Source organism: Glycine max, chromosome 1 (genome assembly GCF_000004515.6).
Source record: "Glycine max cultivar Williams 82 chromosome 1, Glycine_max_v4.0, whole genome shotgun sequence".
NCBI classification, from domain to species: Eukaryota; Viridiplantae; Streptophyta; class Magnoliopsida; order Fabales; family Fabaceae; genus Glycine; species Glycine max.
The window spans coordinates 25730921-25756189 of NC_016088.4; the positions used below are offsets into that span (position 1 = coordinate 25730921).

At 35.5% G+C, this 25269-nt stretch overlaps 1 protein-coding gene across 7 annotated transcripts in view; it reads right to left on the reverse strand.

The window, feature by feature from the left end:
* Nucleotides 1–4775: 4775 nt before the first annotated feature.
* The window catches only part of LOC100789451 (mediator of RNA polymerase II transcription subunit 25), a 35311-nt gene continuing 14817 nt past the window's right edge, over nucleotides 4776–25269 (reverse strand). The window contains exons 6-15 of one of the 7 annotated variants that reach the window (XM_041017729.1): nucleotides 21028–21237; nucleotides 20845–20910; nucleotides 17757–17870; nucleotides 15734–15762; nucleotides 10377–10444; nucleotides 10228–10296; nucleotides 9521–9648; nucleotides 6647–8182; nucleotides 5895–6534; nucleotides 4776–5794 (exon numbers count right to left, since the gene is read on the reverse strand). In XM_041017729.1, the coding sequence (XP_040873663.1) occupies nucleotides 10384–10444; nucleotides 15734–15762; nucleotides 17757–17870; nucleotides 20845–20910; nucleotides 21028–21237 (480 nt within the window). In that variant the 3' untranslated portion in view covers nucleotides 4776–5794; nucleotides 5895–6534; nucleotides 6647–8182; ... (1 more) ...; nucleotides 10228–10296; nucleotides 10377–10383. Of the gene's footprint in view, nucleotides 5795–5894; nucleotides 6535–6646; nucleotides 8183–9317; nucleotides 9649–10227; nucleotides 17871–20844; nucleotides 20911–21027; nucleotides 21238–25269 lie in introns of those variants that run through there. The other 6 variants (XM_041017720.1, XM_041017723.1, XM_041017727.1 and 3 more) reach the window with 6 other exon arrangements.

Genomic DNA, 25269 nt, shown 5'->3' on the forward strand with positions numbered 1-25269 from the left:
TACCTACAAAACAAACAGGTATAGACTCCCACTATTTGACTTTGTTGGGGTGACACCAACGGGGATGACATTCTCTGCTGGGTTTGCATATCTGGAGGGTGAACGTGTTAATAATGTTGTATGGGCTTTGGAATGGTTTTGAGGTCTATTCTTAAGACATGATTTCCTCCTTGTAGTTATTGTCACTGACAGAGACCTAGCATTAATGAATACAGTGAAAACAGTGTTCCCCGAGTGTACAAACTTGTTGTGCAGGTTTCACATCGATAAGAACATCAAGGCCAAGTGCAAATCTTTAATTGGTAAAAAAAATGCTTGGGAGTATGTCATGGATGCTTGGGGTAGTCTGGTTGATTATCCTTCTGAATAACAGTTCATTGAGTGCCTTCAGAAGTTTCAAATGGCTTGTTGACCTTGGCCAATGTTCGTTGACTATGTTAACAAAACATGGATAATCCAACACAAGGAAAAATTTGTTACATCCTGGACAAATAAGGTCATGCACCTAGGCAACATAACAACAAACAGGTATTAACATGTTTTAGTTTTTCTAGTAATGTTTATTAATTCATGGAATTTAATTGTTGTATATGTTTACTGTTTTTTGTGTATTTGAAATGTAGGGTTGAATCTGCTCATTGGGCTTTAAAAAGAGTATTACATAATAGCCTTGGAAACCTGTGTAGTGTTTGGGATGCCATGAACAACATGATCACGTTGCAGCACACTTAAATTAAAACATCATTTGAAACAAGTATACATGTGGTTGGACATGTATTTAAAAAAACCTTATACAAAAGGCTTTTTGGAATGGTTTCAAGGTACGCTTTAAATGAGATTTCTGCTGAGTTTGAGCGTGTACATTATGCTGGCAAGAATCCCTCTTCTTGTGGTTGTGTCATGAGAACCACGCACGGTCTTCCTTGTGCATGTGAGCTATCTAGGTATATTGTTGGCAGCATCCCACTTGATTCAATCCATATGTTTTGGAGGAGACTTAGTTTTTCAGACCAAAGGTTATGTGAGGCCAGAGTCACCATCAAGGAAGAGATCGAGACCATATCTAAAAGATTTGAGGAACTTGATATTTGTGGTAAAGTTACTCTTAAGAGTAAATTTTGAGAAATTGCATACCCTGATTAAAACTCTATGTGTCCTCCTCCGTCAAAGGTCAACACTAAAGGTGCACCGAAGAAACCGATGAACAGAAACCAAAGATCCACAAAGTGTGATTTGTCTTATTAGGAGTATGTTGATGCTTTTCATTTTTTTCAAAACAGCAACTCTTCAGTGAAACGTAGTGCATCATCTTCTGACCCGCCGTAGCCAACAAGGATCATCTCGATGTTGGATCAATTTGAGCCATTTATACAGGGTTTCATTGACAACATTGTGGATGTGAAAGCAGACAACAATTGTGGATATCGATCAATTGCCGCTTTATTAGGTATGGGCGAAGATTCTTGGTCGTTGGTGTGCAACCAATTGATTAAAGAACTTGACAAATGGTCGGATGACTACATCAACCTCTTCAGTGGCACAAAGAGATTTGAAGAATTAAGGTTGTCCCTACTTGTTGATGGGTTTTCCAAGGTATGTTGTTTTGGTTTTTTTTTAAGAACAAACTTTAAATAACTTTGATGTGTATATTTGTTTGATTCAGGTTAGTGTGGATAGGTGAATGGATATAACAGAGATAGGATATGTCATTGCATCAAGATATAATGTAATCCTTGTATCATTGTCCCGACAACAAAGCATTACATTTTTTCCTCTTAGAAGTCAACCTCCACCAGATTCTTCTGTGCACCGCATTATATGTGTCGGCCACATGTTTGAAAATCATTTTGTTCAGGTAGATTGAAGATAATTAGTCTAATTTTTAGATTTATGCAATCATTTGTGTTCATTTGAGTTAATAATGTTTGTTAATGTACATTAGGTTTATTTGAAAGACCATTGTTCTTTACCGCCTCTAGCATTGTTGTGGTCTAGGAATTCTGATCCTCAGGCAAAGCAGTGGCCAACTCCATATATTAGTAGAATGCAACAATATAGAAGCTTCATGATGTCGAAAAGAGACTATGTCGACCTAAACGAAGATTGAACATGCATCATTGTTATGGACTGCGACACTTGTTTATCTAATTTTATTCTTTATGTGATATAATTTGTTGTCAGACGTTTATCCATAATTATTAAGTAATTGTTGTGTTAAGAAATAAATTAGTTGGTGCAACTAAAATCAATTACGCATGTATGATACATCGTTGTCAGAATTGAAAAGACATAGTCAAATGCATGCATATTAAAGTTTGAGCGTGACACGACATTGACTGACTTGACAACACATTCTGATGCATGATACAGCTTGACACCACATTGGTTTAGTTGGAAACACAAACACGAAACATCTGCACGCGTCTCTATTTTTTTTTATAAAAAAAGTGAAGCAATGTTAGTAAAAACCGTCTATATATGTGAGACACAGCAACACACTAAAAAATCACACATTCTCTCCCAATTTTTACAACAAAGTATGACAATTTTGGGAGAAACTAGCAGACGATTGTGAACTCAAGGTTGGGTTTCATTTTTCCAAATGGATTGATTATTCATAATGATAGTGGTGTTTATTTTGAAACTTCCACTCCAGTACCCACTCGAGTATCAAACACTTGTGATTTTGCAACGCTAAAAAATAGAATACACAATACCCTTCAGCTAACCGACAAACAATTTTTGGATGAAATTTACTATTGACAACCATTCACAGATACAGGTAACCAATTTCGCTTTCAATGTATGCATTTGAAAAATGATGACGATGTCAACACAATGTTAATGTGTAGTCATCAATTTTCGTGTGTTAGTCCAATTGAGTTATTATGCATCATTGGTAGAGCACCAGATGAAATATTAAACTTACTTCAAGGCACTATGACCCCTACTTATGATGCCATTTATATTACAACGGGAGGTGGAACATGCCACACCAAAATAACTTTGTAGGTTACGCATTCATAAGAAAAAATCCAAAAAAAATTGACATTCCTTCAGGAAGTACCATCGATGAACTGAAGGATTTGATAAAGCAAGTTGCACCTCAAGGGATTCCCCCCTCATGGTATTCATGAATCACAAACAGTAAGGCGATTATTTTTTCGACAACCAGGTCATTTTGAGTATTCAGACAAAATTATTAAATTTGAAATTATTGAGCTGAAAACTAACAATGACGTGCTGAAAGTCTTAGTACAGTCTAACTATTGGAAACAATTTGGGCCAATAAAAATTTTAGCTATTTTTAGTAAACAGGTAATGAAAATGGAAGACATATCTATGTCGCAACATGATTGAATGCAAGTTTTATTTTTGAGTTTTTCATGCAAATTTTATTTCTTTCCAGTATGTTGAAGTTAATGTAATGTTTGAATTCGAGAAGTTGTTCACTAGTTTTTCAACTAAGTTGTTCACTATTTGTTCAGTACTTGTTCAATAATTATTTCCACTATTTGGTTTACCCATGATTCAATGCGGATTAGAATTTCGTTTTTAAATATTTAGTTAACAAAGTAAATTTCATCTCAAGGATAGTTTAACACGAATTTACCTTGCCTTGTATTACTTAAAGGGCTACTTAAAGGGTAATGACTAGTTTAACTTAAGAAATCAACGCGTCCCCTTTCCCCGTGTTGAAAGGCAACATAGGGAAGGGGAAAGGTTAGACTGAAAAAGTAAAGTGAAGTAATTAAAAAAAAAAATTGGAAAATAGTGGCAAAAAAATGCCAAATTAGAGTAAAATAAAAAATTAAATTAATTATTTTATTGCAATACTAATTAAGTTATAATAAAAAATTTATGTGTGAATTTTTTTATGATTATTGTAGTTCCTTGTGATTTTTGGAGTAAAAATGACATGACATGGGGACCACAAAAAGTGTAATGGGAACCAAAAACATGATTAAGAAATTCATATAAGAAACCTGTACTCGAGATACTCTAAGCTTAAAACAAAAAGGCCTAGAGAGTAGGGGCACGGAGTAAAAACGGAAACGAAAAAAGAAAAAAGAAAAAGAATAGAGACATGGAATAGGACGATTTAACTTTAGCATTTGGTACAAGGTTCTGCAATTTGTAATGATGATTCCTCAAGATTTTGGTGTACATCATTCACCAACACTGCTTCCTACCATTGAAGTTGAAAAGGTACACCCCATGTTTCGTTCTTCTTCTTCCTTTTCTTTTTCTTTTTGAAATTCTCCTTACCTCTAACCCTTGAATTTCAGGGTGTGCTGTGAACTTCTTTTAGACAATTTTGTAACTTTTTTCTTATTCTATCTTGTTTATTTGTTTATTTATTTGATATTATAAAATTAAAATAAACTTTAAAACATTCTTGGAAATAAAAGTAGTTACCAAATATATATTTTTATGGGAATAACATATCTAGTAATATTATTCCTATGCATATTATTTCTGGAAATATAATCTAATTCGTTAAACAAATGTCCCCTAAGTAATTAAGAATAGAAGGAATTTTTCTTGTCATGAGTGCATTAAGTTCACATGTTTCCCATGAACTTGCTTTCAAGAAATGCATTTAATATCATGTTAGGTTGCATTTAATAATTTAGTCACCATGAGAAAATGTAACCAAAGAAAAGTAATGATACATAAACACTTTAAACGTGAATGTTTTGCATGTACATGTTTAAGATTTTTAAGGTTTAAGATGTAGGGATGAACCCAATAACAGTGGGCGACAAAACACATAATTTAACTATTTTTTGTTAAATGAAACCAAATGATGTAACAAATATTGTAACCATTCAAATTGACTACCCATATAGGAAAAACAAAAGCCTACGAAAAACAAAATAATGTAACAAATACTTTCAATAAAAGTTATAACCAAAATAATGTAACAAATACAAGACATAAACATGATCTATGAATGATCTGTGCACTATCTTCGTCGCGCCCTAACATACACATTTTCATTTAAGGTGACACCCCTAGCAATCCTAAGGCAATCTTCCATGATGTCATGTAACTTTGTGCCTTCAGTGACCATCCTTAGGTTGAGCACACACTCCAACCTTTCTGCGATCGCTTCACAAGCATCCTATGACATTCAAAAAAACACATTTATTACAGCATTTAAAATAAATAACATTTTATAAAACATTAAAGCAACTAATCTTATCACTGCATGTCTGGGGGGATTAGCTACTTGTGACGGTCCAACTCCTGCTGCCACTGGAACCTCCGAGATATCTGGCTCCACGTATATCTCATGTTGTGGGACAGGTGGATGTTTGGGCTGATCAGTTGCCTGTGTGGGTGTGATAAACAAATGCGATATCTCGAAGAACCACTCCATGTAATCTCCTGAGCACTGCCCAGGCACAAGACAAACATGTCCCGCAGCTGCTGGATGGTCTAAATAATGCATTCACCTGTCGTTGATATCCTTATATGACAAGGTGGCACTAATAGGCGGTGGGGGAATGGTCTAAACGTAGCCAAACTGTTGCACCACCCTTTCTAGTTGAAGTGTGACCACAATGGGACCCCATCTAAGCTCACCCTGGAAGCATGAAATGAGGTCAAACGCCCTGGTCACCATAAGGCATCCAACATACGTCAATGATCGTCAGCGCATCTATACATGTTCGGTACAACGATGCTGTTAATCCCTTCATATAAGCCTTCGTAGTAAACCACCGATAGGCACGTGGTAACGTCTCATCATAGCCATCATCAGTCACACTGTCTCATATATCCAACACTACAAACATGACATGAACATAAAATCAATGTCAAATACACATATTAAAAACATATTTACATCATAATCCAATTTAACATATTACAAACACAAAATTTACTTGTAATAAAGTAACGTAACCAGCAATCTGTCGGCCAATGCTCTGAGAAGCTTCATTTAACTGGTCATACATATGCACCAGCGCGGCAGCTCCCAGGCATAGCTCCCACTCTGAGCCAAGTCTCGAAAAGCGTCCAAATGAACTACATGAACATGTGTTGCACTCTTATTAACAAAAAGAGTGCAACCAACCAAGTGTAGGAGATACGCACGAGCTGCAACTATCCACTGTCGGGCCTCGCATCTCCTCTGATAGATATCCCGTAGCCACGACAGGCATACATATGCCCCATGACATTGTGTAGTCTCAGTTCTAGCCTCCTCACCCGAGACCTCTAGCAACTCCACCAACATGATGACCACCTCGTCCACATGTAGAGGCTCGAAGCTGTGGAAGGTGCCTATGATCGGAAGATGGAGGAGTGACGCCACATCATCCAGTGTGATAGTCAACTCTTCTACTGGAAGATGGAAGCTGCTAGTCTCCTTGTGCCACCTCTTGACAAAAGCAGATATAACTCCCTGATCGCCAATAAAGGAGTTAATATCGTGACAGCGACTAGTCCTTCAATCTCAGAAGCTAACCTCTCAAATTTCTCAACCTTCCTTTCGTAGGAGACCAACTTCAATTTAGGACGTTTCTGAATTGAAGCACAGATGATTCCAAATAACATTATATCAAAAATTAATTATCACAAACAACTCAACAATAACAAATAATTAACAAATAACTTTACGTAAAAATTATAATACCTCTCCATTCCATATGCTATGTGCAACATGCTCAGCAAATAAAGTTAGCACTGATAGATCACGTGGCCCACCTGGAAATCCCTCAGCATCATCAACAGCTGATCTCTCAACACCATCACCAACTAATCCCTCTTCACCAGGTGCAGGTACGTCCTCAGTCATCTCAGGAACATCCTCAACAACAGGGACAACTTCCCATTGCCTGCGTGCGAATGCGGTAGGCCTACACCGCTGGGGAACATCATCTGCATGATAATCATCTTATCTACCCAGGGTTCTTCCTATAACCCTACCTAATGCACGACCTAAACCTCTGGTTCTAACCATGATCTGCAAATGATGACGAACATGTATTTTTTTTTGTCAAATTCACTATTCAAATAATTATAAACCTACATAACCCTAAGTCCTCAACCCTAGATTATAAACCCTAATCCCACTACTCTAAACACTAACGCCTACGCACTACAAAAACCAAACCCTAGACACTAAACCCTAAGCACTACGTATCTATAATTTCTAAAACTACCAATAACAAACAACCATATATATTAAACCCTAACATCTAAACTAAGCCCTAACCTAAACCCTAAACTCTAAGCTCAACCCTAACCACTAAAATAAACCCTACGAACTAAACTAAACCCTAGCCTCAACCCTAATCACTACATATCTACCATTTCTAAAACTCAATAACATACCACCATATATATTAAAACCTAACAAGTAAACTAAACCATTCAAGTGAAATGTTGGGTGCACCAGCAATATTGCTGGGTGCACCTAGCAACACCCTTATTTAAATGATAACTGATAGGCTTGTAAGTTGGTGCAGATTATTCCTAGATGATTACATTTTCAATTGGCTTCTATATATAACACAACTCATGGTTTTGGTAGTTTTTGGAGCATTGGTAGTATTGTTATGAACTTATGATATTCTATATTAGTTGTTAAATCTAATTTTGGTTTCTCATATTTGTGTGTATATTTATAGGTTAATTCATTTATTGTCTATTTTTCTGTTCATCAACTTCCTTTTGTGTAGTAGATAGGACCGGACTTAGAGCTCTTAACTTTGAGTACACTTCAGTGAGTCTACAATGTATATCATTAAATTAACTCTAAATTGTTTCAAGCTCTTAACCACTGAGGCTGACTTCAAATTGAAACCGCTTAGAATAAGTTACTTCTATTGAAATTCAGTTGGGTGCAAGCATGCATGTTTTTGACATAAAAGGTTATGTTCTTTCTTCGAAGTCAGTGTTTTACTTGGAACACAACCTAGCGCTCATTAAAAAGAAGGTGGCCAGACATGCCAACGAATCGGCAATAAAAGGAGCTGTTTGGTGGAGAAAAGACTCAGCACGTGAGAAAGAGTTTGATGTCAATGCTCATACGACTGAGTAAAATCAGCAAGGGGCAATCCAGATCTAGTTGGTGGCTGCTGAAAAAGTCATCAGAATTGTGTCACCAGAGTTGTGTCATCGGAATGCATAAACAGGTCACCGGAAGAAGTACGACAAGCAAAAGGGTCTGCAGGGGATAGTGGGTTCCCGGTGAGGCACAATTTCTGTGATATCTCTGTTAGGCTCTAAATACCATGTCAAAATAGGAGAAACAAAGGGATAATGATCTAGAAATCATGTATCAAAGTCCATAGTGAATGCATGTTTATATAGGTTGATTACGTCAATTATAGACAAATAAAGGATTTTGTATTCCTCTAGATCAAATATTATGTGCCTATAAATGGCTATTATTAATAGAATAAGAATATTATATTATGATTTTCAACTGATGATAAAATAGAGCTCTTTAAGTAATTGTTTTAACTAAATGAGTTTTTAATTTGACACTCGATCTTGTGACTAATATCTGTTTCTTAGTCTTCAAGCATATCATATTATGATTGATAATACACAATAACTAGTGAATCTTCTATCCATACTCAATAGGGGAACCTGCTCAATCAGCATATGATCTTGAGACCACACATATGATCTTATTTATAATAGAGAAATAGAATCACTAATTGAATACATGATCAATCAATTAGCAATTATTAGGAAATACAATCACTGATTTCTATCAACTAATAAATACAAGATAAAGTATAAATCTAACATAACTTATTGAAGAAAAGAGGAAGAAGTAAGACCGCAAAGTTAGGATTAGAAGCTGAGGGAGACCCAAAAAATGTAATGGACTCATAAAGGTAACATCAACCAAGAGACTAAGAAATATCAGAGATTATAAAAGAAACAACAATAATCATTTTGTGATCAAGTGTAACAAAGAAAGAAACACTTAAAGGACAATTTGAATAGGTTATCAAGACCCCAAGAGCGGTTGTCGACAAAGCACATAGACCCAAATACACTTGTAGAGGATAATTCAGCTACAACACAATGAAGGTTATCAAGGACAAGAGGGCATGTTGTGGAATAGGGGATGGAGGAAGACAAAAAGACGAAATGAATAACACCCGCCCACCTTACCTTACAAAATATTACACTTTTTAACCTTAAAAATGAATAATTGTCTTACTCAAACAAGTCAAATAAACCAAATTCTCAAATCATATTTTCCTATTCTGATAAAAGCAGATCATACACCCGAGAAACTAAACCTACTAGGTCATAATAGCTCTGCTATCAAGTCATAGAGCAAATGAACGATAACATGTAAAATTTATTTATAATACCAGATAATTGAGTAAAAGCAGATCATACACCCGAGATGAATTCCATTGTTACAAAACAGCAAGACACTATTTTCCAACTATTCTATCTATAAGGGATCAGCAATTAATGTCAGAATAAGATCAATGTAAGTTTCAAAAGTTGCTGCCCACCATTACTGTATACTTACCACGAGAAAGCATAGCCACAAAGAGAAAAGGAAAAGTTCTTGAAAAGACTATTTGCCCAATGTGAAATGCAGGAAGGCCACAATCTCAAGTTCTCTATTTATCCAGAATAGCAACTCCTTTGAAGCAGCTGTAAGCACAAAACCAAAGAGAAACAAAATAACTATCACATAACAAGTTTAGAGGAAAAGTGACACCCTCAAATATATAGCTATTCTATTCACAGCACACACCAATGAACTATTTAAGCTGTCACTACCAAAAAGACTTAGCTGCCTTGGGTTTTGTGAAAGCCTTCCTACTACCAAAGGATCCTCCAAAGTAGATGAACAAATCTAGTGTTCCACAATGAGGCCAAGGGACTTCGATAATCGATATAAATCAAAACTGGTCTCAGATCTTTTTCAAACAGCTTATGCAGAGGTCATTAAGCTAAATCATAGTGAGACAGACAAGAATGTCATGCAACTTGCATTAATATTTTTATGAGTGACAAGTATTATTATTAATTCAAACCAGCTGGGATTAAGTTGTTGAGTTGAAATGTTCATAGCAATACTAGATCTAAATTTCTTCAATCTTTCAAAAGCAAAAGCTTGAGGGAAGAATTCAGGAAAGCATCGACATTGTAGTAAGAAAAGATAATCAACATTTAAGAGAAGGGGGTTACATGGAAAGGGGAAAAAATAGAAACCTAAAGATAACTTACCAGCTTCTTCTTATCTGCTGCTGACCACGAAATCCATATGGGTACATTGCTCGTAAAACTACATATTCTCTAGCAACAGAACAAAACGTTAAGATCAAATACACACTCACACACGCATGAGCATCCCAAAAGTTGAAATATGGAACTACTTGTTATTCATGTGGCTTGAGATATAAGCTGAACTATTTGCATTACAGCAGGCCATTTTGCTGCAAATCTGAGATCAATTAAAGCAATAATATGTTAGCAAACCTAGAGAATTAATGAACTTAACATAAGATATAAAGCATCAGATGAAGATTTAGTCAGATAACAACGCAAAATAAATTAAGCATGGACTTTGACACAAACACCTAACATGATTTGTCCAAAATATAGGACATTTATATATAAACTCATACGAAATTAAGCGTAATGAACATAACAAAAGATCTAAATTATGATCATGAATTATATATTCTTGTATATTCACCTTCTTATGATAATAAATCTCTCCAAAATAAAAACACAGACAGAGACAATATCTTTTATATCCTAAGTTGTCTTTTTTGAATGTCCCAAAAAGAATGGAATTTATATTAATACCGATGTCCTTAAAGTGTCAATCCATATGGAGGTGTCCACCCAAGTGTTCGGGCCCATAAAAATTTAACACCTACGTAGGAGTGTCTAACATGTGTAGTACACGTGTTAATGAAACTCCAACACTTCAAGCAAGAGAAGTTCCCACATGAATCTTTATCAAAGTTAATTTAGAATATGATTGATAAAACTGAAACTTTGATCACTTTTTCATTAGATATCACTAACGGCTTGCATTTAACACCACTGAATCAATTGGCCAAAAGTTTTACATTTTTTCATTTAAATTGAGATTCGAAATATAATTGTCCTCATAAAGAAACATTAATGGCTTTATGAAACAAATAATAAATACAGCAAGAACATCAACTGCCAAACTATGAACACAAGATAAAATCTATTTTTCCGTAAAATGTTGTCTTTTATTGAAAAGCATCAATGCTGCCCAAAAGCCTTACTCAAAAAAATTTCCATAAACATTTATTAACCTTATGCCTGGGATTACCATTTAAATAATACCTAGCTCACAAAGCAAGAATAAGAACAGTAAAATTTTCCTTCATATTATCAAAGAATTTATTCAAGAGACAGGAAGATCAAGAATCCACATCCACCTAACATCTGATATAACCATAGTAATCAATCTGCAATGGCAGTGCGTAGTGCCCAACCACAAAAATGGTATATAAAGTTTAAATAACTTGTATACAAACAAAAGCTCAAACATTAAAAAAATTAATCAAAATTCATGACACTCACTATAAAAGGTCATAGTTTTTAAGTAAAACATCCAAGTATATAACAAGTAAAGGAAACAAAGTAAAGGAAACAAACAAATTTCGAAAGACATTCATAATTCAAATACAAGACATCTTAAACATTCAATAAAAAGTGAGGGTGGGTGTTGCTCAGAGAAAAAAAGAGAGGAGGTTGAGGATTCAAACTTAAAAGTTCAGAACAGAAGTGATTCAGAGTTTAGAGTAGAGAAAATAATGGAACTATGGAAGGTGGGTGCTGCCAAAAATAGTATTGGTCACACAAAATAGAAAGGAAGGTGGGTGTTGCACAATATATAGAAGCATTGAAATACATCCAATAAATTCCAAAAAGGAAGAGAGAAATCTCAAGCTATCCCTCCACACACACCCAAAAAAAAAAACGTTGGTTGAGGGTAAAATCGGGTTTCTCAAAAACCTCACTCTAGAGCCACTATTTTGGCCACTACGGTCCATATTTGGAAACACACTGTTATTCAAACTTTTGTAGTGCCCCCCATTGTCGTCTACACCACTATAGCGCACTAATGATGGTCAGGGTTTTAAATAGCGTGCTATAGCACCGCTATAGCGGTGCAGAGCAGCACTAGCCTGCTACAGGGGCTGCTGTAGTGGAGCATTAGTGTATGGTCATAGCCAGACCAAATAGCGGGCTGAATAGCGACCATAGTGGGCGCTATAATGGCGCTATGTGTTGATTCCAAAAAAACCCTCTGAATAGAGACATTAGGGCTTTTTTGGATGGCTATTTCTGGGATTTTAATTTCCAAAAGAGAAATCTATAGATGTAATAATAGTGAAAATTATAAAGATGACTTGGATTTAGAAGATGACAATGATTGATAATTCCTATCTAGGAAAAGAAAATAATGTTGAGGGTAAAATTGAGTTTCTCAAAAACCTCACTCTAGAGCCACTAAGTACACTATTTTGGCCACTACAGTCCATATTTGGAAATGCACTGTCATTCAAAATTTGTAGTGTCCCCCATTGCCATCTACACCACTATAGCTCACTATTGATAACCATTGTTTTAAATAGCGCACTATAGCAGTGCAGAGCAGCCCTTCCCCACTACAAGGGTTGCCGTAGTGGAGCATTTTAGTGTAGTGGTAATAGTAGACCAAATGGCGGGCTGAATAGCGACCATAGTGGGCGCTATAGTGTCACTATGTGTTGATTCCAAAAAAATCCCTTTGAATAGAGACATTAGGGCTGTTTAGGAGGGCTATTTTTGGGATTTTAATTTCCAAAAGTGAAATCTATATATGTAATAATATTGAAAATGATAAAGGCTTGGATTTAGAAGATGATGATGATTGATAATTCCTATCTAGGAAAATTGTATTTGACTTTTGTTGGTATTTACTTGTATGTTTTGTTTAAGACACCTGTGGCTCTCTATTGTTAATTATGCATATCATTAATTTTGTGTAATTCTTATCATTTTTTAGGATTTATATGTATATAGTATACATTATATAAACTATATAAAAAATTTCAAAATAGTGGCTATCCTGCTATATCCTATCTCGCTATAGTGATTTTGGAGCCGGCCGCTATTCGGGATTTAAAACATTGTTGATAACTACAAAAATAACTAAAAGATAATATGAATCAGCCTAGAAGAGCTCTCCAATCCATCGGAATATGCATGAAAGAAACACACAAGATCTTTACGTAAACTTCTAACTATTACAACATTTGTCTACTATTGGGAAAAACTCAAGTCCCACATTGGCTAGAGATAAGGCAAGATAGAGTATATAAGTGGGGGCCAACCCTCACCCTATGAGCTAGCTTTTGGGATTGAGTTAGGCTCAAATCCACATACTAAGATTGTATCAAAGCCAATCCTAGATCCACTCAAAGGGCCAGCCACTACGTTATCTATACACTAAACCCAAAAGTGTTGGGCATGAGGGAGTGTATTGGAGAAAAGCTAAGTCTCACATTGGCTAGAGCCTAGAGGCAAGGTCCAGATAGAGTATATAAGTAAGGGACAACCCTTACCCTATGAGTTAGTTTTCAGGGTTGAGTTAAGGCCAAACTCACATTCTAAGATCTAGGTTCATTAGCAAATCTAGAATATGTAAAATATATCTAACACTCCCACTCAAGCTAGTTCATAGATATAAATTGGCCAACTGATCCCCAGTCCAAACAATTAGAGCCAACTAACGACTATCAACTATAGTTGACAATTGTTCGAAAATCGAAATATTCTAAAAACCTAGATTAGTATTTTAACTTCCAGCAGTTGGTTTTGGAGGAACAAATGTCAGTCAAAAGGTGTATCTACAACTTAACACCTAAATTTTCAGAGGAGGACTCAAACCCAAAACCTAGGCACAAGGGAAAATGATTTAGCTCAAGGTGAAAGGAAGTAGACTAGCAAATTCCATTCCATTGTTTCAAGAATTAGGCTTTTGAGGCCAGCTAGCTCTTGCTAGCATAGAGCTACAAGCAAGAGGCTAGACATAAAAGAGTTAGCATCAGTCCTAACACATCTCCTATGCCTATTGCTACTTCGGCTCTAGACTAGTCTTTATCCTTTCAACGCTTTTAAGACTGAAACCCTTCACACCGGTTTACAAGGGTGTTGCTTGTTGCTTGCTGCTTGATGCACTTGTCATGTAAATAGCTCCGAATCCTTCATATTGCTGATCTCTCTTTAGCTTGTGTAAACCTAAAAATTCTCCATTGTGTACTATTATAATTGAACACAACAACCAAGTCTTACCATACTGGGTAGTCTACTTCCTTTAACCTAGGCACAAGGGAAAATGATTTAGCTCAAGGTGAAAGGAAGTAGACTAGCAAATTCCATTCCATTGTTTCAGTAAAAAAAACCATTTAGAACAAGGGTATTTTTTAAATGATTTCTCCCAAATCTTTTTTAGGTCTTTGTCTAACCCTTTTAAATATCTCCATGTAATTTGACTTTTCTCACTGTAGCCTCTCTTTGTCTTCCTAGCATTACTCTTTCTACAGTTTCATAGTGAGGATCAAGATCTTGATCCCTCTGTGGTTTAAACTTTAACAATTTGAATCCTACTCCCAGGGACAAATGTGTCTGCCCATATCTTAAGAGCTGAAGTAGAAGCCCTGGTTCATTTAACACTGTACTTTAGCCATACAAATACAGAACATTAGTTACACGTATTGTTGATCCAGGTCATAAAGGATTCAACAAAGTTTGACATTGGCCAACTACCAAACAAAAACCCCGTCTTTCATCCAGGGTTGGGTCTGCTGGTGGTGCTTGGAAGAAAATCAGATTCAAGGCATTCAGTGCATAAATGATGGTACTATTGCACCCAAGCATAACTTGAAAATAGATAAATTTCTATTCTGATACCAAGCTGATGCAGTATATCAACTTTCTATACTAAGCACTAGACTCAGTTTGTGAAACTCTCGGGACAGGACAGGAGGGGGAATACACCCATATATAAGCCTCACACTCTGGTCCAAAAGACCAAGGAATGGAGAAAATACTCATCTTACCGGTTGATTAACAAAATATGGAATAATTCTTTTCTGACTTCTCTTAAAACATAAAACACTAACGTACTTTGTCCCCGTGAAGAGATGAAATATTTGGAGAACCTAAAAAAATATTCAAGATCTCCAACTACAAGAGAGATTACCAATTCTCAATATTTTCTACAAATCTCTAGTAGTAAAAATGACTTTCTAAATAAAACATTCTAGACTTTACTTAAAAATTGTGATGCTATGATCAGTCTGATGGACATGTTTGCCAAACAAGCTTACTGACCCTCTCAAAAAGAACATTACAATTCACATAAAAATATATTAACAATAAAAGATATCCCAGGGTAAGCAAATACCTTTTTTTTTTGTCTACAAGTATAGATAGGATCTAAGTCTGATAGTTTTATAAAATAGAAACAAGTGAAAAGAAAATTGTCTTCCATAAATCATCACCAAAGAAATCAAACCTTTTTGAGGTAACATATTAGTGCAGGTCAAGTTTGTAACTTTGAAACTCAAGTTCAAAGACCAAAATCAACTCAACAGAAAATAACAACAGTAATAATTTTGGGACAATATTGTTATAAACTTCAACCACATGTTCTACACTTCTTCGGGGAAAAGATAATACAACTTCTTGAACTTACTTCTCAGACTCAGAGACAGAAGAATTGCCCTGCCACAAAGAAATTATGTTTCAGGATCACCAAAGAACTAAATAGTTGCTACAAAATTACATCAAGTGCCATTGTTAAGAATGAGACTGACAAGGTCTTCCAGTGAGAAGATAAACTGTCCAAATCAAAAACAGAAATACAACAAAATAGAAAAATCCAAAATATTTCCACCACTTTAACAACTCCCAATTATCCTTCAGTTTAGAATCATAAAGATATAATTACAACCAACATACAACATAAATATGAAGATCTCCATACTGTATTTTATGACCTGAAAAGATAACTTCAATAAGATATGAGAAATTTTCCTAGTGCTAATTTAAGATATTTTCAAAGAACTAAGAAACTAGGAATCACTTTTAGTGCACCCTAAGCTAAGGGTGAATTAGATTGGGTGTAGTGGTGTATATGCAATAATAACATAAATACATCATGGTAAGGCACATTACAAGCAAACCTCAGTAATTATCTGTCCTTGGCCACTCACATCATGGTATTGCATCTAAACCAGTTACTACATATAATGATTAGATTTAGAATCACTCATGTAAGTCAGGTAATTATCTAGCACTAGCAGATAAACTTTCAATGTTGCTCTTGCTCGTTTCGACCATAACATTATGTATTCTCAAGCTTAGATACCATTTTAAATTAAAAGATTATTAATTGTAGTGCAAGCCTTATTTAAGCATGCAGTTGAATAGCAATAATGTCAAAAATAGTAAAACATGTTTTTAAAAGTACTTATTAGATATGAAACCAATAGCTTAAGCTTACTTAATTAGTATGCACTATATTCCCTCAGTTTGCTTACAATTTTTTTATTCTCTCCTTGTGCTGCAAATGTAAATTTCTTATAGGTCCCTTAGTGGTTTTTGAATAAATTTTGTTACTCATTGGAAAATTTTTAAGAAAAAGTTCCCGTTGATAATATCTGCACTGGAGTAGAAACATGGTTACTGGAAAAAAAATCATCAGTGGGTCCAGCAGGCAAACACAGATTAGGGTTGCCTCTCATCAGGTTCAAGATACCATGTTGAAATGAGAGAGAGGAGAAAAATCTGATAAATGAAAAATCCGTTGATAATATATTTACTATATTATCTCATACAATAATTACAAGGATCCTTAATATCTTAATTGTTAATTACCATATTTACAGCATTGACTAATATATTTACATATATTCCAACAATCTGCATTCATAGAAACACCTTTATATTTCTCCATATGTGAGGCATAATTGTATATCACAATAGGAATTTTGGACAAAGACAGTTAAATCAAATAAATAATACCAAAAGATAAAGGAAAGAAAAGAATTTAATGTAATTATGATAAATACAAATGAAAATGTTTCATTTTAACAGTAAAAACAACTCTGGCACTGTATAATGAAAGTAGCACTAAGAAAAAATTTGGAGAAAATGAAAAAACAAGGAACTAGATACAGTACATATTAATGACATATAAAGTTCCCAACATCCAATGTATTCAAAGACAACGATGTATCAAGGCAAGATTCAAACAAGATATAAGATGCCAAAATGTTGCTGTAGGGAAACCATAATAGAAAGAGCCATGCACTGGAAACTGAAAAATAGTAATCGAAATCTGGAAATAAGCCCAACTTCTTCCAAATTGAATGCCCATCAAATGAAGGTTATAGTCGATGAAACAGTTAGTACCAGTGACACTTTGTCCACTTCATTACACTAGCATCAAATACAAACTTTAAAAGAGAAATTGCACTTGATTATTCTCAAGACATGCAATGAAAATGATGATAAAGCTACTAGATACCCTATTGGTGCCAAACAAAATGAATTAATAATAGAAAATGTTGAAATTACCTTTTTCATATTAAGTGAAATTTGTAATAAATGGACTGAAATTTTCCAAGACAAAAGAAAAAGACAATGCTTAATGCTGTAAAACTGAAGTTTGAGGAGTGAAATTCTATGAAGTTAAAAGGAGGAAAACAACATACCTCACCGACCTTCAACACACCCTGCGCTTCCCTGAAACCTTCTGATATTAAAATAAGAAAATGAGGGGTTTTAGCCAAAACTGGTGGATCAGCTGCTTTACTATTCCGTTTTCCCTACAATGCCAAAAGAATATGATCGATATTATGAAATAAATTGAATAGCAGAAAAAAAAATAGTCTCTATTAGAATATCTTCAAAATAACCTGTGCAATCTTCAGAATAAATTGTGCAATCAAATTACCATCCAATGAAGGGAGCAATCTGGAATTATTTCCTACTGTGTTTCCTGATTTATTTGATATTCATACTTTAATTACAATTAGTAGTCTAATTGTATTTGAGGGCTTAGGCTTAACCATTTAGTCAATATTTTGTATGAAATTATTACAAACCATATCATTATAATCTTATGTTGTTCATTCCATTTCTTTCTCCTCCTTTCTCTGGCGAAACCCTATAATTTCAACAGTTTCATTATGCTTGCTCAATTAGAAAAGCAAGGGGAAAAAACAAGGATTAAGTATGTTTTTGATCCCTAATAAATATTCAATTTTTGCATTTGTTCCTTAATAAATTTTTGTTCTGCATTGAGTCCCTAATAAAACAACAATTTTATTTTTGGTTCTTAACATTTTGTTTTAGTCCCTCATAAATTAGTGAATTTTGTGTTTGCTACCTGCAAATTAGCGAATTTTGTTTTAGTCCCGACTAATAACAAATGAAAAAAGTTTATCAAGGAACAAACACAAAATTCATTAATCTATTAGGGACTAAAAAAAGTGTTTATTAGAAACTCAACGCAAAACAAAAATTTATTAGGGAGCAAATGAAAAATTTGGATATTTATTAGGGATCAAAAACATATTTAAGCCAAAAAACAAATACATTAATTCAAAACTCTAGCAATCAGCAGACTGTATTAAATCTACTACTTCAACTTTCCACCAATATGTGCAACATGTTAATTTTTTCTATGAAAAAAAATCATAGAATTAATATGGCTTTAGGGGCTATATAATAAAAATCAATTTAGTGCTCAAAATTTAAGACAGTCAAACAGACACTTGAAGAATAGTTGAATGAATGAAATGCTTGTGTTTTAGACATACATTGGATTTTCAATACTTCATGTTAGACACCACAGAATACTTTAAAATGCTAACTGGGTCATTATATTGGTATTAATGTTAATGCCACATCCAGTGTCTGCGTCAATACCATGCTTCTTTGGAACAAACAAAGATGGAATTTCAGTAACAAGGTGCTGAAAACATCCAGCATGTAAACATGTAAACCTTATCCTTGTGAAAATTATTAAAAGACAATGGTTTCTTTCAGTATAGATTAATTTATTGTTTTATTCATTTAATACAAATCCAGAACTTGAAATAAAAATGATTTTGAACGTTACAACTTCACTCACAGCATAAGATTTTGTAACTCAAAATTCAATTCTCAAATTTTCAATGTTTATAAGGGAGTATTCATTACTCGCAGTGCTTTCTTTTTTGCTTTCTGTTAGTTAACTGATATTCTAACCACTTTAGTTAGTAGTTAGACTGTTATCAGTTTAGAGTCTAGTTAGTAAGTGTCTAACTGCTTTGTAACAGCTGTCAGGTTAGTTGACAGTTAGGTTGTTAGTTGTCAGATCATCTATATAATCCGTAACAGTAATCAATTGTGACTTGGGTTGAATAATATCAGTTTCTCAATCTCAAAACTCTGTCTCTCTTTCTCTTTTCCTCTCTCAAATTCTCTCTATCCTTTTATGGTATCAGAGCTTAGGTTGATTCTTTTTTGCTGCTCATGGCTTCCACATCGATTTCACCTTCTGTTTCTCCTCCTTCCTCCCCACCGCAATCAAAATACATCAGAGATCTCCTGGCAAAAACTAAAATGGATGAATCAAATCCTATCTCTTCTCCTATGGTTGGGGGCTGTAAATTGACCAAATTTGGCTTTGAAGACTTGATCCTACCTTGTATAGGTCCATTGTTGATGCTTTACAGTATGCTACTATTACAAGACCAGAGATCAGTTTCTCTGTCAACAAGGTTTGTCAGTTCATGTCTAAACCCTCTGAGCAACACTGGTTGGCTGTAAAAAGGACTCTAAGGTATCTTAAGGGTACAGTTTCTTGGGGTCTTCATTTTCAGTCTATTTCTCTTAGGCATCCCTTTTCCCTTCATGCCTATTATGATGTGGATTGGGCCTCTGATCCAGATGATAGGAGCTTTTCTTCTGGAGCTGCCATTTTTCTTGGACCTAATCTCATCTCTTGGTGGTCTAAGAAGCTATTAGTTGTTGCAAGATCTAGTACTGAGGCAGAGTATAGAAGCATGGCCCTTATTGCAGCAGAGGTTACTTGGATTCAGTCTCTTCTTTCTGAACTCCAAGTAGCTCACACTACACCTATTATTCTGTGACCACACCAGCACTGTTTCATTAGCTCATAATCATGTTCTTCACTCAAGAACCAATCATATGGAGCTGGATCTGTTTTTTGTCAGAGAGAAAGTCCTCACTAAACAACTAAATGTGGTTCATGTACCTGCCATGGATCAACTGGCTGATATTCTCACCAAGGCTCTCCCTCCCTCTTCTTTTCTTTCATTCAGGACCAAGATCAGAGTGGTTGTAAGACATTCTTCCTACCCCTCATGTGCTTGCGGGGGAGTATTCATTACTCGCAGTGCTTTCTTTTTTGCTTTCTGTTAGTTAACTGATATTCTAACCACTGCAGTTAGTAGTTAGACTGTTATCTGTTGAGAGTCTAGTTAGTTAGTGTCTAATTGCTTTGTAACATCTGTCAACTAACTTAGGTTAGTTGACAGTTAGGTTGTTAGTTGTCAGATCATCTATATAATCTGTAACAGTAATCAGTTGTGACTTGGGTTGAAAATATCAGTTTCTCAATCTCAAACCTCTCTCTCTCTTTTCCTCTCTCAATCCTTTTAATGTTGAATCAAACGCACCATTACTTAATTTTAGACAGCAGGTACATAACACATTTTGTTTGCCATCATATTAGAAGTAAACATATAAAGACGTTAAAATTTTAGTAGAAGAGTGATAAGCCATCCTTACTGCATTGTAGATGGCTTTAATTTTGGGCAGTTGTTTCGGGCATATGACTGACAGAGAAATAGAAAACTGCAAGCAGAAGATCACATACATAAATCAAAGTGAACATGCATAGACTAAGTTGACAGCAAACGAAAACAGAGTTCCATTAAAAATAAATAAATATAGATAGATAAAACAAAATACCTGAGGAAATGCTTTAGCTACAGCTTCAGCATCATACAAACAGTTCCCTGGGAATGATTCAATGGTTTCACTCTGCTCTAGGTTCTGCAGTTGTGGAACACAAATTGGTGTCCGCAACGGATAAGGATTACTTGCTGCAACAAGGATACAATGCTGATGGATTTCCACATTCTGCTGATTAGGGTCTCCACTTTGAGAATTTGGGAACATCTAAGCATTCCAACATTGAGTGTGAGGATCAAAAACTATCTTTGAGGGCAAAGAGATGCCCATAAATTTTCTAAATAAAAGTTTTAAATTATGTACTTCAATTTAGAAAAATCTATTATAGAATATGAACTATGAAGGACTTATCACACTGAAATTGCTAAAGACTTTACACTCACAAAAATGCATTGAAGCTATCAAAAAATATCCAAAATAAGTGTATGGAGATCCAGTTATTAGTACACTAATTATGATTAGCAACAGAAAGGCATTAAAAGAAATGAATACATCCACCGAATAGACTAGACTATCCAGAAATGGAAAAGAAAAGCACAGATTCAGGAAAAATGTAGCCTCAAAGAACAAAGATTCAGTCCAAATGGAAATACCAATTAAGAATGTTAAACGTTTTACATTTATTATAGTTCATAAGGAATTTTTCTTCTCTAACAGAAAAAGACATTGAATGGCTTTGCTGCAGTGTTTCTGGATCAAAAAGAATTTTAAGAGAAAGAAAGAGATAGAAGCACAAAGGGTTAGATTAGATGATATGAAAATCCTCAATAACGACAAAAACAAGAGGAGGGGGGTAAAAAAGTGTCGGAGTAGGGGCTTCTAAGTTCGAATGCTTTGAGGTGAGGGGCCAAATAGAATGCACCTAACCCAAAGAAAAGTAATAACAAAATGATAAGATTCTGAATATCATAACTTAAAATAGAGTGCACGTTGCTCTGTTTTTCACACAAAACAGAAAACTCTGTATGTACTACTCTATGCACATAACAGAATGGGTGACTCTGGCTGCACATAGTAGAAGGTAGTTGAAATTTGAATTTTGTGCGAAAAATCTCACACACTCATCTCATCTATTGCTTTTCAAATAGACACATATATATAGAGTACAAAGAGAGAGAGAGGGACAGCTGTTCACAATGACACACACAGCTGTCCGCTGATTAAAGCGGAACTATGATAGCTACTATACACCAAACTACACACACTTTCAACACTACCCCTCAAGCCGGAGTATACAAATCATATGCACCAAGCTTGGAACATATAGATTGAATCCTAGTTCCCCTTAAGGACTTAGTCAAAATATTTGCTGGCTGATCATTAGAATTAATAAACTCAGTGGTAATCTCCTTGGACAATAATTTCTCTCTAATGAAATGACAATCAATCTCTATGTGCTTAATCCGCTCATGAAAGACTGGATTTGAGGCAATGTGAAGAGCTGCCTGTTTATCATAATATAACTTCATTTGCACCACTTCACAGAATCTCAACTCCTGGAGGAATTGCTTAATCCACATAAGTTCATTTGGGAATCAAAAATCTGCCCAAATTTAATGCTGCTCTCATGGGAAGATGGATTTGGGATTTACATTCTAAGCAGAACCAGTTCTAGGTCAGGGTTATAAATTCCAAGTATGGGGGATGGCCAGTCTTGCAGAATGGCAGAGTCCATTGTTGGGATTCTCATTGGTGGAGGGACCTCAGGAAGCTATATCAGCACAATAACTTCAAGATTATTCATCAAAATCTGGCTTGGAAGGCAGGTTGTGGGGATAAAATTCGATTTTGGAAAGACAATTGGCTGGGAGAAGGCTGCAGCTTGGAACATAAATACTCTCAGCTCTTCACCATTAGTAAGCAGCAAAATGATCTTATTTCAACCATGGGTAGCTTCTACCAGAACATTTGGAGATGGGATTTGAAATGGAGGAGACACTTATTCGAACATGAGGAGGGAGTAGCTGTGGCTTTCATGGAAGAGATTAGTGCTTATCCTATCTAGTGTCACTTGAAAGATACCTTACTGTGGAAAGCTGATCCTACTGGGATATACTCTACTAGGTCAGCTTATAGACTCCTATCAAATCAAAATACATCTGCCTCAGATGGGAGGAACTTTCAGCTTATTTGGAAATTAAAAATTCCCCCAAAGGCTGCCATTTTCACTTGGAGGCTTATCAAGGATAGGCTCCCTACTAGAGCTAATCTTCAAAGAAGAAACGTGGGTCTGCAGGAATCTATTTGCCCTCTTTGCCATGAGGAGCAGGAGGAGGCAGGTCATCTTTTCTTTCATTGCACTCAAACTATTGGCCTGTGGTGGGAAACCTTGAGATGGATTCAGGCTATTGGAGCATTCCCTACTTCTCCAGCAAGTCATTTCAGTTTATTTTGTGAAGGCTTTGTTGTAGGGAGAAACCACTCTAGATGGTGTGGGTGGTGGATTGCCTTAACTTTTGCTATTTGGAAGCATAGGAACTTACTGATTTTTCAGGGTATTCCTTTTGTATCTTCCAAAGTGATGGATGATGCCTTATTCTTAGCTTGGTCCTGGTACAAAGCTAGGGATAAAGATTTTAATATTCCTTTTAACCATTGGTCTTCCAACCTTATGGAGGCCTTTGGTTAACATGGGTGCTTTGATGTTGGTGGGGACTTGTGATGGGTTTATTTTGTTTTTTGGGAGGCTGGCAGCATAGCTGCTGTTGTAAATTTCACTTTAGTACTTCTGGTACTAATGTTCTTATTAATACAACAACAACAACAACGCCTTATCCCACTAGGTGGGGTCGGCTACATGAATCAACTTCCGCCATAATGTTCTATCAAGTACCATACTTCTATCCAAATCATTAAGTTCGAAATCACTAATGTTCTTATTAATAATATTATATATTTTATGCCTTCTAAAAAAAAAAAAGTTCACATGTAACCATAGCCATAGATCGATATTCAGCCTCTGCATTGGATCGAGCAACAACAGTTTGCTTCTTGCTTTTCCAAGAGATAATATTTCCCCCAATGAAAACACAATATCCTGAGGTAAATCTCCTATCCATAGGACAACCAGCCCAATCCACATCACAATACGCAGAGACTTGAGTGTTACCCTTGTCTTCATACAACAATCCTTGTTCTGGAGCTCTCTTTACATATCTGAGAATACGCATAACGGCATTCCAATGATCAACATGAGGATTTTGCATAAATTGGCTAACCACCCCAACAACAAAGGAAATATCCGGTCTTGTAATGGTGAGATAGATGAGTTTTTCCACAAGTCTCCTATATCTCAGGATCAGGGTAGATTTCACTTTGATCTGCCATGAGCTTCAGATTAGGATCCATAGGACTATCAACAGGTCTACAATTTTGCATGCCTGTTTCCTCCAGAATATCAAAAGCATACTTCCTCAGTAAGATTACAACACCATCTTCTGATTCAGCCTCCTCAATACCAAGGAAGTACTTCAAATATCCCAGGTCTTTGGTCTGGAAATGACCGAACAAGTGCTCTTTTAGCTGGACAATCTTAGTAGCATCATTTCCTGGAATCACTATATCATCAACATAGACCATTAGATAAACACACTTTCCAGGAGATGTATGACAATAAAAAACAAAATGATCTACTTCACTTCGTTTCAGCCCAAAAAGTTGGACAATATGACTAAATTTATCAAACCAAGCTCAAGGAGATTGCTTCAACCCATAGAGAGACCGGTGTAGCTTGCACACAAGACCATACTTCCCCTGAACAACAAATCCAGGGGGTTGCTCCATATAAATTTCCTCCTCAAGATCACCATGAAGGAAGACATTTTTAATGTCAAGTTGATGGAGGGGCCAGCGACGCATGGCAACCATAGCAAGAAACAAACGAACAGTAGTGATTTTAGCTACATGAGAAAAAGTATCACAATAATCAAGGCCATAAATTTGAGTGCATCCTTTAGCTACTAACCGAGCCTTAAGCCGATCAGCCTCACCATTAGGCCCAATCTTAATAGTATAGACCCACCTGCAGCCAACAGTTTTCTTGTCAAGAGGAAGAGGAACAAGTTCCCAAGTACCATTTTGTTCAAGAGTCTGCATTTCATCAATCATGGTCTGTTGTCATCCAGAATGATCAAGTGCCTCATGAATATTGGTAGGAACAGTAAGAGAAGACAACGAGAAAACAAAAGAAAAATATGAAGGAGATAACCGATGATAACTCAAGAAATTATAAATAGGATG